At 34.8% G+C, this 15,581-nt stretch overlaps 1 protein-coding gene across 7 annotated transcripts in view; it reads left to right on the top strand.

Annotated features, from left to right (window-relative positions):
- Positions 1–15,581, top strand: part of MAGI2 (membrane associated guanylate kinase, WW and PDZ domain containing 2) — a 1,331,631-nt gene that overhangs the window by 730,623 nt on the left and 585,427 nt on the right. For all 7 annotated transcript variants that reach the window (XM_082399315.1, XM_082399314.1, XM_082399312.1 and 4 more), the window contains exon 3: positions 2,026–2,145. In XM_082399315.1, coding sequence (XP_082255441.1) covers positions 2,026–2,145 — 120 coding nt within the window. The remainder of the gene's footprint in view (positions 1–2,025; positions 2,146–15,581) is intronic.

Raw genomic sequence — 15,581 nt, 5'->3', positions numbered from 1 at the left:
ATCCCTAAGGCAAAAAGTCAATCACATTGGCCTGAGATGTAAGACGTAGATGGAAAAACAACCAGTGAACCAAAGTACTCATGGTCCTTCCAAGAAGAGCACAACCCCAAACACGTTCACTAGAATTTGGTGCAGGCGAGCCACTCTAGTCAAGTCAGCAGCCCTGGAAATTGCCCTTAAGCTTGTGGTCTTATGCTCACATTGTGCTGGGAATGCATTACTGCAGTGCAAGCAGTTAATTAATCAAAGCGTGTAGCTTCTGAAATATGCAGATAAATTAGGAAGGAAAATTGAAACTGTGTTATGATTTTTCTTAATGATTAGAGTGTGCTCTAAAGAAACAAAAACAAATTGATTGCCAAAAACCATGTTAATGTGCTTTTAATTCACAAGGGTTAAGCATATAAAAGTCAGGATATTGAAAGTTAAGGTTCTCATAGAAACAATTTGACAACATTATGCATACTAGGTGTGGGAGGTTTATATTTTATAACATTAAAAGCAGTAGGGAATATTATAAAATGTGGCTCAGTTAAACAAAATAAAATAACAAATTCAGGGGAAAGTCATTAAACATGACTATGGGGAAATAATTGTTTTGCAACCCCCAAAGAAGCTTGTAAAATTTAATTTTAGAACATAATGCCTTCAAATTTTAAAAAAATTTTTCAATGGAAATTAATCATTTTTACCAAAAATGAATTTTCCTAACACATTGTATATTCTGATATTAGTTTAGGCCTCTCATTTGCAGTCCAGATTTGATCCTAATAGATTAAAAGGAGAACTGACTGGCTATTACGTGGCCTAGTTGATAAAGATTTTGGAGAGTGAAAATAAATTTAAGGGTTTGAAACACTTTTTGTTTAGTTTATAGAGAATATGGACGATAGTATACATGTGAATAAGCCTGCCAGTGTACTAGTACTTTGTTTACACATTTGCCTTCTATGTACTTCTGCATACTATTTGCATGTATGCATTACGAAAATTCCAATCTGACATGCAAAATGTCATATGTAGGTGGCACAGAAAAAGAAAAGAAGCTTAAGGCATGTTCAGGGAAGGAAGTATTCCAGAAAACAAACCCACAGCCTTTAATATGTCTCTGTTTTGGTTCCCACCTCACAAACTGGACAGCAGGTCTGGGAGACTGACTTCTCCAGTGGAGCTGTACTGAGCCACAGGATGCTGTTCTGTCACCCTGGTCACAGAAGCTGTTTACTCTATAGGTGATGCAGGAAACAAGAGTGGTGGACCCATGCAGTAACCCCTTGGAGTGTGTCACCTCCCAATTCAGTCAGAATTTAAGGCAATAATGAGAGAAAGAAAGAAGGAAGGAAGGAAGGAAGGGGGGAAGGAGAGAGGGAGGGAGAGAGGGAGGGAGGAAGGGTACTATATTACTAACATAATACTAATTTAATTATAATTATTACTCAATTCTAATTATTATTTAGTTATTTAATTTTAAGTAATAACAAAGCTTTTCTTATCCTTTAAATCAAATATAAGCTATTATTTGGCACAAAATTAACAAATGGCAACAACCCCCCCCCCCCCATAAAGGAGCTGATCATGAAAATATAAAGGTAAATTGACATTTTGCTAACATTTCTATTTTCCATTGTATTTTATGTCATAGCAAAGCACTCTACAGAACAATAGAGGTCCATTCATGGAAGAGAGATATGTAAATTCCTGAGCTAGCAGACTCCTGGCCCAATATTCAAGCCACCTCTTCAAAAAGGGCACAATGGTCTGCATTTTTCACTGAAAAACCTATGCAGCCACATTCCATGGCAATGAACTCTATAAACTTGATGAAGAAAAATGCTTTGTATGTTTACTTTAATCTTAACCCCCTGCTATTTTCTGTTTCCAACAAACAGAAGGACAAATGCAAACTGCCAGCTCGCAGGATGTACAAACAAGTGTTATTGAATATTCAGAAGTATGGTGGTATTTCTAAAGTTCAGCAACACATCACTTAGAGTCTTTCCTTTGTTTTTAATTTTCCTTGTTCAGGCACCACAAGGCCACATAAGGAGGGTGAGGTTCCTGGAGTGGACTATATTTTCATCACTGTTGAAGATTTTATGGAATTGGAGAAAAGTGGTGCTCTCCTAGAAAGTGGGACTTATGAAGGTAAGCACAGCTCTACCGCTGAATTTATTTCTCATCGCATCACATTTTTCTCCTTTGACTGAAATGCATTAGAACACCAGATTACTATTGTGCTGTTGTTTTGGTTTGAGAGCTTTAATGAGGTCACTTTAGAAGTGTATTTTGTAAAGAAAAATTAAAATATGTCTGCGTTAATTCTACTCTTAAGAAGCCAAGAGAAATGTGTATGTACATACCCTCTGAAGTATCCTTGTGATCAGGATATCCTGAGGCTAAGCTGTGATCTTGCAGATAAATTATCTTCATCTCTAGGCAGCATCTAAAGAGCACAGGGTTTGAGTTCCAGTCTTGTCACTACCTCTGTGTAGTTTTCTCCGGTTACTTCACTTCACTTGCCTTCACTTGCCTCTCATGCACAATGATGGTGTAGGAAAATATGATATGTGGATGAACTCCAAAGCTCTACCACAGGTTTCCTTGTGTGCCCGTGTCAAACATGAACAAATGAAATTAAAACCTTGAAGGTGGGACGTATGATTCAGAGGAAGAAGCAGTGTAACCTAAGCCAGAATCTGCTTCAGTTCCAAACCTGGCTTTACTACTTACCCACTATGAATATGAAGTAACCCAGTGAGTATCTCTGAACCTCAGTAGTCTTATCCATAAAAGGAGAAATGATAGCATTGAAAAATACAAATAAATAACATGCTGCATGTATATGTTCAAGTAACATCTACATGTATGCAGTTTATGTCTAATGAAGTTACAGATCTGTCTGTATAATGAAATTTTAAAGTAATATAACTAAAAAACAGTAGAAAATAATACCTTTATTCCTATGTCACAGTTACTGTATGTGTAAACTATATGTATATGTATTATTACATCCAAAGATGAATCTAGTTTTACTGAACTGCAATTAATAGTGAGTGATATTAAAAACAAAACTCACATGCATTGCTGCTTAGCCCATCAAATGTCAGAGGTCTACCATGAGCAACTAAACTGGGTTTGTAACAGTTGGCCCTCCTCTTCCTCCTTCATTTACTTGTAGATGTCCAGTGGACTATAGTTATTTAAGAACGCAGTATTTTTAAGTTGTTAGAAGTATTAAAATCTCTTTTTACTTCACACTCCTAAGGCAATTTAGGCTGAGACATGTGCCTAAGTTATGGGTCAGACATTTAGCTGCTTATTTCCACATTCATAGGAAATAGGCAAAAATACCCACAAAAAGAAAATGGTTTTAAATGAGTGTTGTTTCTTCTTCTAATTGTCAAAAATGAATGATAGTGAGGGTTGATTGAAAATATTATATTTATTTTTTATTGAAGTATAGTTGATTTACAGTATTGTATTAGTTTCAGGTTTTCACAGCATAGTGATTCAGTATTTTTATACATTAGACTCCATTAAAAGTTATTACAAGATAATGCCTATAATTCTCTGTGCTATGCAATATATTCTTGTTGCTTATCTGTTTTATACATAGCAGTTAAATAAAAAAGCTGTGTTGATCATATAAGCTGCCTTAAATTATATATGAAAAATAAATTATAAATCATAGAAAATAATGATATCAAAGAAATCAGAGTAAATTAACAATAAATTTTGTAGTATGTTTTCCTGTGGGCTTTGCAACATGATTTAGTGGCATTCATTAGTTTGCATGTCTGCTAATAATAATGCCTTGTATTTAGTTACCGTATTTAAATGTCATATTTATGTAGCAAAGAACAAATGCCTTAATATCCACGAGCATTCCAAGAGTGGTATGACCCTTCCTTTCTTTTTTTTTGTTAAATAAAGATTGTATTAACTGTACAGAAAGTGAAAAAATTAAATCCAATGTTCATGTTAAATTTCCTGTATTCTCATGATAAACTAGATGTCATGAAGTTTAATATCAATATTTAAAAATAAAGCCTAGCTTAAAGTTTAGGTTTCAGTTAAATTTTGAGGGAAATATCCTGAAACCATACAAACGTAACCAAGTTTTGTGAGTCAGGGTGGGTTATCCTGAATCTTCTTCAGACGTTTTTTCAGCACTGAGAGTAGAGTTGGCTAAATTGGTGCCAAATTGTTAATCTCCCAAGCATGCATAGAGCTGATCTTTGAATAATAAGGCTGATTTACACATATGACTTTGGGGAATCAATACAGTTATTTACAAATACACACTGTGTACTTGAATAAATAAGAAGCTCTTTTCTCAGGTCGCATAACCATCTGGGTGGACACCTAGTGAGCCTTCTCAAATCTCAGAATCTTCAGATTTTCCAACAGTTACAGCTGAGGAACCAGTAGAATTGGCATTCTAATAAAAATCACTGCTGTTCCTTCAGAATTAATCACTAGCTCCAGACTCAGAGCTACCTGAGTTATTTGTGGTTTTAATGTGTTATTCATCAAGGAAGCCGAGGGAATGCGTTTTCTGCTGTTGGTGCTTTCAGAATATACAGAGTAACAATCATGTACTACTCAACTAGATAAAGAAGGACCTCAGAGCTTTTATATTTGTCAAACTTTCGTGGTATCACTCTCTCATAAAATAACAAAATACCACTTTCTCTGTTATATGTTCTCCCTTCTGCAGTGTTTGGGCCATTGTTCTCCTTCCTCCTCCTTGCTAGATCATTCTCATGCTCTCTCAGTACTCTTTAGAGCTCTCAGCTAGGCTAGAAAATCCATTTCTGATATCTGTGAATCCACTAAAGAAATTAAAAAGAAATTGAGTTCCTCTGAGCATTAAGGTCAGAAACCTGTTAACCATGTAGGATCCTTAAGACTGATATATGTATGTATATACTTCTGTCTTGTTGTCAATAATTCTAATTTTAATCTGGAATTTGTCCTTTGATTAGAAATGAGATAGACTATCCTGAATTGTAGTTCTGCTTCTTAGAAACTGGCCCAAAGTCCTTGCTCCAGAAGAACAATTCTGTTATTACCAGACGCTGCAAGGAAGGCCTTAATATACTTGTGTTACCTTCTACAGTTAGGCCACATGGCGCTAGGCAGAATTTTAGCAGATTCTTAAAGTCTTTTTCTGCATCACCAACCCCCCATCTAGTATGAGCACCTCATTTCAGTTTGTTATACAACAGCTGCTCAATGGCTCTGCACGTAAATGGCCCAGAGGACTTGACTGTAATGGACCATCAGGTGTTGGTAAAGACTCTTCCATGACTTGGATGACCTCATCTTCATCTTTTCATATTCAGTCAGGTTGAAAATTAAGTTAATATAACAAGGCCTAGTGACAAGCCTGACATAACCTCAAGTAACAGGAAGAGCACCATGAACCTTCCTGTCAGGACTGAAGATGTAGGCCTCATGTGAAACACAGACCACAGAGCTCTGTGGATGAATGCAGACAATTCCGTTGGGATTAAGGTCACATGCAGGTATAAATGTGGCACCGCGAGGTAGAATTAAATAAGTAGGTTTGGTAATCTAATGGTTAAGTACTCTAAGTACCTGGAAGGAAGCAGTGCCCTTGGGAACTGTCCGAAGTGCTGAATTACCCAGGGATCTAAATCCGTGAATCCTGCCTGACCTACTTCTTCCAGTTGTCTGGAATGCTACATTCATGGTTTCACTGACCACTCACACTGCCTCACCCTGAGTTCTGAATGACATCTTTAACAAACCCATGTCCCCTGAGCTGCACCTGGACTCTTATTTCATTTAATTCATCTAGTGAGATCATCCACAGTCATATTCCAGAGCAGCAGTTCTGTTGTAACATTTGCTATCATATTTTGCTGTTCTGCTTTTAAATTGAAACAAAGCTATTTTTCTGTCTATTGAAGAAACCCTTAAAGTTTCTTAAAGTTAAAGGTTTTCTTTAAATAGACATAAGCTCAATTGTAATAGTCCTTCAATTTTTAAGAGGACCAAATCAAACCCAGCAAGTTATTAGGGCATCTGCAGAATATAGTGTAAATATGGCACTCACCTTCACCTTGATGCTGTGGTTTCTTCTATTCATGGACCCTAATGTATATGGACTTGAGCCAACTGTTAACAGCCCACATAGTTTCTTAAACAATTTTATTACAAGGCCTCTGAAATTCAAGTTTTCTCACAATTGTACATAAATGAGTGCTGTTCTCCCTGGTATAACACATACAATCCTGTAAAATTTTAAATATTAAGGACAAATAATTTTCTAGGAAAATAAGCCAATAACTCCTATGATGAGAGAAGAGATACAACAAATTTTACATAAATCCATTTAATTTTACTAACTAAAATCCACATCCACTTTTTTTAGTATGACCTTCGTGCATTTATTATTGAAATTTTGAATCTCTATTTCCAGTCAAGATAGCACTGGTGACAGAGAGATGTTCAATCCAATAAAAAATCATTATTAGTACTATAAATAGTCTTCAGAAAAACCATTCTTCTATCAGTCCAAGTTTCTATCCACTGACATGTAAATATTTCCTGAAGGGCAGATCAATTGATGCTAAGATTGCTGTCATTCCAGGAGACCAAAAAAGAGATAAAATGTCATTGTTTCTCTTTCCCTTATACTCTATTACAAGAGAAAATTTTTACTATGTAAGTAATAACCTCCACAACAACAGTAGATTCTTGGAGCTTGCAGTTAAAAGGGTCCAGCTATTATTACATATTGTAAGATTTTTTTTCTTTTGCTATTTCCTTCTTTTTCTTTCTCTTGGCAATTTTCCTATTGTGGAAGATTCTAAGCTGTGCATTTGGGTGTTCATTTTAGAAACACTAAACACTTGCACATAAAATTCAGTATGTGTTTATTTGACCAGTAAAGGAAAAACACATTTAGTGAAGTTTTACACCCCTTTGAGATCTTACAAGGCCAGAGGTTTTTTGTAAGTGGTTCATTATGTGTTCAAAGGTATTTGCAGAGAGCATATGATTTTTGCATGCTGCTTTGCTCCTGTGTAAGGCACTAAGACTGGAAGTGTTATTGTGCATTAAAATGTGATAAAATTCCCTCTTGGTTTGGGACTTTTGTTAAGCCCAGCTTTTTCCAAAGTATGTCATGCAAATGCCTATTTCTAAGTACTCTTTTTTTCCCAAAAGGAACTAGAAGGAACAGACCAATCAGTTAATTAACTAATTTAATATTATCATGTAAATTATAACTTAAAGTCTGAAGTCAAGGAAAATAAAATGACTTGTTTACTATTACCTAAACTGCAATATTAACCAGTTTCCTGTTAGTTCTATATTTTTTTGTTCAGTGTAGCTGAAAGGAACAGGACCAACCTTTTTGGAGTATATTATTAAAATAAAGCCAGTATTCATGGGCATAAGACTCACTTCTTTGACTCTCTCACAACCCATAATGATATTAGGTAAAGCTGAGGATTCCAAAACTGTGATATTTGGGGTTTCCTTAATTTCCCTCAAGCTTGTGTCCTTAATTACAATGATTTTCTAACTCCTGTACACATCCTTTATAAATTTTTATCTGAAACAAATTGAGATTTCACATGAAATAAATATCATGCCCCTCATTTAGTGGGAAGAAAAGCTGCATGACTTTAAAATTTTTACTTATATTTCTCTTCACTACTTCAACAAGCAGAACCTATTTGCCTTTGCTGATTGGGTGAATATTTTCACCTCTGAGTTGTTTTTCTGAGTGGACAAAAATGGATAACAATATTGATAATAAATATTTTGTAATGTTTATTTGTGTATTGCTGCAGCTGTGAATATATATTGAAAAATATTTACTGGATCTTACAATTCCATGACTATCAAAGACAGTAAATTCACTCATTCCACACGATCAATTCTTGATCAAATTGATTACAACAGTCTTCTGCATGAGAGTTCATGTTTCTCTAAAATAACATCAACATAGTGATTATCAGTGGCTCTTGCCATTAGTCTTAGATTAGACATATAGACCTTCCTAAAGGAGAAGTTTCATTTATTCCAGTTATTCTCAGTGATGCCCTAATGTCCCCTTCCTGTCAAACTTTTTTCAGAGACTTGTTTCATACATTAGTTATTTGAAAACTATAACCTAACATCCTACTCTACAAAAGCTTTTTTTGTATCTGAATTTCAAATCTGAAAAATAAAACTTTCTGAGACATTCTTTCCTTATATTTTCCTTATTTCTGATCTAAGAGACAGCGGAGTCTAGAATCTGATTAACCACAGATCTGTTATTTATCTCCGGGGGAATAGAAATCATCAAAAAATAGGAAAGCTGTGTCCTAATTTTTATTACTAAATACTTTATTTCAGAACATTGATCTCAATCTCCAACAAAGTTACAGTAGATGTAGATGGTTTTATGAATTGTTTTTATAAACTGCAACTTTCATTCATCCTGTGCACAAAACAATATCTGAAACTTTGAGGCTTCCATTGATCATGCTGCAAAGTAGACAGAGGTATTGAGTGCTTTGACTAAAAATTAGTCAAACTGTAACTGAAGTACCAGTTCTCAAAAATACCCTGCTGTCCTTATATTTAAAAGCAATCATGTTGTATAAGATTAATACCCTATGAAAACTCTTCCTTATTGAAGGCTTCAAACTCTGACAGTTATGGAAAATCATTCATAACATTAGGTTAAAATTTAATATGCCGAAGCAGTTAGTCCCTCTTTATATAATAATTGGCTCTCTTAGGTCTGTTATGGGCTGTATATGTATGTATGTAACAACCAGATAAAAAATTAGGATCAAGTGGTCAACATATCTTGTCTGCATGGGATTTTCTCCATAAAAACTAATTCTTAAAGACACTAAAAGTATGAATTTTTAGGGCCCAGTAAAAACAGAAATTGATACTTGTTATTAGTTATAACAAAATGGGAAGTTTTACTTATACTGTCATCAGCCTATTTATATTAGCTATGCTGGCTTCCTTTCTGTTCCTCAGACAGAACAAGCATATTCTCATCTACCTGGGATCTTCAATTTGTCATTTCATTTTCCTAGACTACTTGTGTTCCAAATAACCACATATTCCTTTTTCTTACTTTGAGATATTCATCTAAGAATCTTCAGGAAACTCTTACCTGACAACCTTATCCAAAATAACACCTGCTGACATTCTCCATTCCCTTCCTCTGATTTATTTTCTTTATTGTACTGACTATAACTGAAAATGCATCATTCTATGTCCATTTGTTTATTTGATTATTGTCAGTGTCTACCCACTAGAATGTAGGCTTCTCAAGAGGTCAGATAATTTGAACCACTGCTAATTCTTGAGCTTAGAATTGTTCTGTCACCTAGGAAGCACTCAATGAATATAAATTGAATGAATGCCTAAGTTCCTTCCTTGAACCAAACAATGGGAACCCCTTAATCCCTATGCAGAAGTTCAAATAGAATTGAAACCCTGGACCACATCTACTTCCTAATTCAAAATGCTCTAGGTCAGAAGTTTAGAGCTGCAGCATCAATTTGGCTTCAGAATCTTGTCCTAGATTACCTTGTATTATAATTGTAATCATTTTGTTCTTGTCTTAAATCTCGTTGTTAACCTCATGGGTCCCTGTTCTGAGTTCCCATACCTGTTTTTCTCTCAGTATCCTCTACACTGTAACACTTTCTCCAGAATATAGTTCTCATCTTTCTATGGCCATTCCTCGTAGTCTGGTTTTCACTGCAGTGATTCATTGTTGGTCAGATTTCCTGAACTCAAAGCCTAGTAAGCTTAGTCAACAAAACGGTATCTTCCAGTAAACCTCCCCCACCCCACCAGCTCCACCTCCCAAGTTCCATGGACGGTGCCACCTACATACTTCTTGAACTAATGATAATTACCCTGTCCTATAACTCCTGTCTTTGTTCATGCTTGCTTTAATCTTTTTCAAAAGTTTTACAAAGACTTTCTTGATTTCTCTACCTCTAGTATAGAAAGTCAGTAGAGAGTTGGAGAACAGAAGTAATGAGGCCAAACCTACAGGAGAGATAGAAAGGTCCTAGGATATATTGGAAAATATGCAAATTCAGAATGTTATTTTAAAACAAAGGAACTAGTATGTGTGTTCTCTCAATAAAGAAATGGGAAGGCATTCTAATTAACATGGACATATGGTACTTGGAATTTATTAGGTATTTCACTAACATTTTCTGGCTGGTTTTCAATAAAGTATAAGGGAGCATGAGTTTGTTTATTCTTCTTTTATTCTTAGGAGATTTAATGGAAAGGAAATGAAAATAAAATTTTATTCAATTATTAATTATACCTTGCTAATAAGATTTCTACTCCCACTTCACCTTTCTCTCTCTCTCTTTCTCTTTTACATTAGGATGACTTCTTTAAATTTTCTTACAATAGGTGAAAGTTTGATTCCTTTCACTAAACAGTTAATGGGTACAATGATAATTCTGAAAATTTTATATTTTAAATTTGATTACTGGTGGTAAACCAAATACTTAACACAACATAAAGAGTCAATAAGCAAAAAAGTTTTAAACAATATATAGGAAGCTCAAACCGACATGAACCTTATGATAGGTAAATAAAAGGTAAAGACTTGATTTAAATTTTTCCACTGAGCTTTTTTCTTTTACTCCCCTACCTCCATGACATATCTGAAGATATTACAGCAGGGGACATACATTTACCTAGAGAAACCTGTCCTTTGGCATTGTGACCTGATATTGGAGGGTGCTATTTCCCAAAAGCATCTGTTGCCTCTGGGCTAGCCCGTAAGAACAGAAAGGTTCTCCAGGCCGGATCCCTCATGGTCCTTCCCAGAAGGATTAGATACTTCTGACTTATGCTCCCACTCTCTGAGGGTGAGAGTCAATCGTTTCCATAAAACTTTCAGAGAAAAAAATCTTCTGATGCAGCCATCTGGTTTCCCTGGAGATGAAGCAAGTATTATTATACTTGAAGTGAAGTATAACCCACTGCAACATGGGCATTTCCTATCATTTCTACCTTCAAGTATGTGCAGGAATATTCATTTTACAAATAATATTTGCAGACTTGGTAACTTTAACTCCTTTCCTCCCTCTTCCCTTATCTTCCCTCAGTTTAATGAGTCTCTCATTTATGGTAAAATGTAGCAGCAAATTAGAAGAAGATGCTTGCAATGGTTTATGTGAGAGAGGGAGGGGAGACGATGGAGACTCCTAGAGGCCGGCATGCTGACAGCCTCACAGGGATTTAAGACAGGGGAAAAGTACAAAAAATGTACAGATGATATTTAAAACCAGAGTCGTCTAGGGTCATTTGTTATAGTGGGAGCACTCATCAGTCTCCCAGATGACAGCGGAGTATTGCAACCCAGCACAGCTATTGATTTTCCTAATAATTACCCTGAGCTATCCAGAAAAGGTTAAGGTATATGCAAAAACGTAATATTTGAGAAAGATTTGCTTCAAAGGTGATTAAAATATTAAAGTTTGAACTTCTAAAGGGGAAAGGCTAGAATATTCACCTAAATAGAATACTACACTCCCTGAAAATGCCAAGCAAATGGAACACATATCTTGTTATAAAATATTTTAACTATCTTCTGTCTAGAAGCAATTTATAATATGCATTCAAATTTATATTCGAATTAACATGATTAAACTATTGATAATTAATTTATGAATGTGTTCTATAAATGCAGATAAACCTGATGTTCTTATATGCCCCAAGCATTCTAGGCACATATAAATATACTTTAGAAAAATGACTAGATTGTAATGAAGTTGGAAACAACATATTCTTTGGCCCAATAATGCTTGTCATTTTTTGAATATGTTAGATTTAAAATAGATCTATAAAACTATCAGTGCATTACCAAACTGTTAAAATCAATGTATTAATAAAATGCACATTTACAAGTTCATCTGCTCTGTTTTTAATCTTAACATACTAGTTTCTAGATTTTTTTTCACTTTTTGAGACACTCACCTGTCCCCCAGGAATCTTAAGGAGTGATAGCTGCAGGCTACTTTTTCAAAGCCTATATTTACAACTTGGGGGGTGAATAATACATCATTATCTTGGTTTATTTTCATGAAAAGTTCACCTTCAGAGAGTGTTATATATACTCATCTTAGAAGCAAAACATATTAATCAAAAGTTAAAGATATCCTTCAGTGGGAAGCTTTCTTGCAACATTATGTTATCATGTTTTTCCTTCACGTTCTTGGTCCTGCCTTTGCACTAACCTTCGTTTTAGTACTCTTCTTGCTTGTTTTCCTTTTAATATTTAGCTCCTGTCATATTTTTATTCTCTCACAATTTAGATTTTCTTTTTGCTGATCTTTCAAGTGTTTTGTTTATACCAGCAGCCCACTGACACTATTCTCTTTCTTTATTCTTGCTTTGTTTATCTTTTGATTTCTCCTGAAAATTGAGAAGCCTACATGGATTCTCTGCTGTATTCCTACTCTATGTCCTAAAATTCTTCCTCTTTTGGGATATGCCACATTTTATACTTCAAATGGTTTTATATCTTGGTTCTGGATCTTACATTTCAATTCTTTTTTTTTTACCTGTATAGCTATAAGGAACAACAAGAATAATGGAGATGATATTTATAAATGTTCCCACAAGGCAATGACTTGTTGAATAGAGTGGAAATTTAACTAAAATGACTTCTCTGTCCTTCATAGGAAGCAACACTGTCTTAGAAATGGGCATGCTCATGGGAGTTTTGTTCAAACACAAGTTGTATGGTTTGGCATGGTGTATGTCTAAAAACTGATGCAATTTACCCCAATTCACTACACTTTTCATGTTATTCAATAAGTCCAATGGTATATTGGAATCTGCCCTCTTGGCAAATGGGTCCTACATAATTAATATTTGCTTGAATGGAAAAAATTATTTCAATTGATATATATCTCATTTTCTCTTTATAATTTAATAAATTATATCATATCCCTGTAGTTTAGAAAATATAACATTTTCTTCTTTTATTATTCTTTCATCTTCAAATCCTTATCCTATTATCTACACAGGCTTTCTTAGTAGTAATTAGGAAGCTATTAAGGGGAAGAAAAAATGTTTGTCTCTGAGTATATGAAAATACTGAGCTAACAAAGGAAGAGATGCACTTTATTTTCATTTATTCTTTTTTTCTTATTTTATTCTTTAATTTAAAATTTTACTTCATTTTTAAACCATACCCTGTGAATACTCATTCTCATCTCAGAGAAACACATCCCATGTATTCTTGTTGCTTATTACTTTCTATTCTTGAGTATTCTTACAGTTACCATTGATTTAATTCTATTATATGTAATTTGAGACCACACTTGCTCCTTGGTAGACTCCAATAACTTCGTATTATAGAAATGGATTCAGAAATAATATTTAATAGAATTGTTTATATCCTTCCAACATGGGTTTGCAGTAACTTGAAAAGTATTTTTGTTTATGTGTTTCATTTCAATTTTATATAACTCCTCTATTAACGAAAAAATGCATCCTCATGGCATCTATTTTTCATAAACAATAGTAGAAGTAGAAATCATATAAGAGAGTAGAACATTCCCAAGAGTGCATGAAAGTAGATCACGGCTGCCTCAAAATAAGAAAATATTGATCAAGATCTTGCCAAAGGTAACAAAATACATTAAATGTGAGCATGAAAATATTGAGACAGCAGGTTGAAAAGCTAGTGTTTGGGTTTTAAAGGGAAGATGCTGGTGCGGGGGGACTATCAGGTTGCTAGAGAGGGAATTGACTTTGACAGGCCTTGCTAAGGCAGGGTGGATTCAAGTCCTAGAACAGTCATTTGCAACTTTTTTGTGCTAGCAATCTTGTACTTTCAAGTACAAGAATTATTGGCACTTGAAGGAATTAAATAGAAGTATAATACTGCAATGTTCAGAACTGGGTGATTGTCTGATGGAGTGGTTTGCATCCCAGGCTGCACCTGCGTGTTCCAAAAAGTTCTGGTCTCTTTGATGTCAACTAAATCATACCACCATGCCCATCATATTTTCTGAAAAATAACACTGGAACAGAATCTGTCTCATTTGCAGCCAAAAAAAAAAAAGGTCTAAAAATGTATTAAAATACAAAGGATAGCTAGTGAAGGGCTGGCTGCAGTGCTCCAGGGAAACAGGGCATTGGTGGGGAACAACTGTGGCCTAGAGGAAGCCAAGAATTATTTGTTCAAGTATGCATTTGAGGCCTAGGAATGGCAAGGCCAAATGCTAATCTTGGATTTGTCTTGAACTTCGTGTGGGACTGAAAGGGCTCTAGGATTACATGAGCACTGTGTTTAAATGACTGATGAGTGGGACATCATAGAGAAATGAAACTTGTTCTGTGTGACCTTAAAGAGTGGGACTAGGACAAATAATAGATAAAGAGATAAAGATTGTGGTCAGATATAAAGAAATGCTATCTAATAACCAGGGCTGATGAAATAATAAACTCAATGTGTTGGTAAATAGTTGCTGGGATTGCCAGACATGAGCTAAGAACTCTCTTGTAGGGTTGTTCTAAATGGGATACACAAATGGATAAACACTTAGGCTGAAAAAACTACAACATCAAAAGATCAAAAACAGTACCAGATGTGATGATTAATTTATGTGCCAATTTGACTGGACCTTGGGATGCCTAGATATCTGGTTAAACATTGTTTATGGGTGTGTCTACAAACGTGTTTCCAAAATAGATAAGCATTTGAATTGGTGAATTCAGTAAAGCATATTGGCCCTCCCCAAGCATCAGTCAACATGTTGAGAGCCTGAGTAGAAGAAAGAGGTGAAGGAAGATTGAATTTGCTCTCTGCCTGACTGAGTTGGACATCAATCTTCTCCTAACACTTGATGCTCCTGGTTTTTAGGCCTATGTATCCTATTTGTTCTTTCTCTAGATAATCCTCACTAATACACTAGACTTTATGCTTTGCATATGCTATCTGTAATTTTCACATTGTTTCTTCCATGAAAGTATTATTTTAATGCTTTTTACAAGGAGGAATCTGAAGCTCAAAGATGTTTAGTAATTGTAAGAAGTCTCTCAGGTAGTAAATGACAAAATTGAAATTGCTTCCAGCCTTGTTTGACACAAAGTCTGTGCTTGAAGGAACATTTTCCCATTGGGAAAATATTCAGTCAATGTAATGTAAGGCCTAATTAGGAAAATAATTTCCTTTACAATAGCACCAAAAAGAATAAAATACTTAAAAAACTTAACTAAGGAAGTGAAAGACCAGTATACAGAAAACTACAAAACACTGATGAAAACATTTTAAAAAGACATAAACAAATGGAAAGATATTCCATATTCATCAATTTTGGAAGATTTAATATTGCTAAAACATCCAAACTATCCAAAGTGATCTACAGATTCAATGCAATCCCCATCAAAATCCCAATATCATTTTTTACGAAAGTAGGAAAAAACAATTTATAATTCACGTGGAACCACAAAAGACCACAAATAGCCAAATCAATCCTTAGAAAAAAGAATGATGTTGGGGGCATCACTCTTCCTGATTTCAAAATACATAAAAA

The sequence above is a fragment of the Balaenoptera borealis genome (assembly GCF_965194805.1).
Source record: "Balaenoptera borealis genome assembly, chromosome: 7".
In the NCBI taxonomy this organism is placed as follows: domain Eukaryota; kingdom Metazoa; phylum Chordata; class Mammalia; order Artiodactyla; family Balaenopteridae; genus Balaenoptera; species Balaenoptera borealis.
This window is presented reverse-complemented; position numbering and strand designations above follow the sequence as displayed.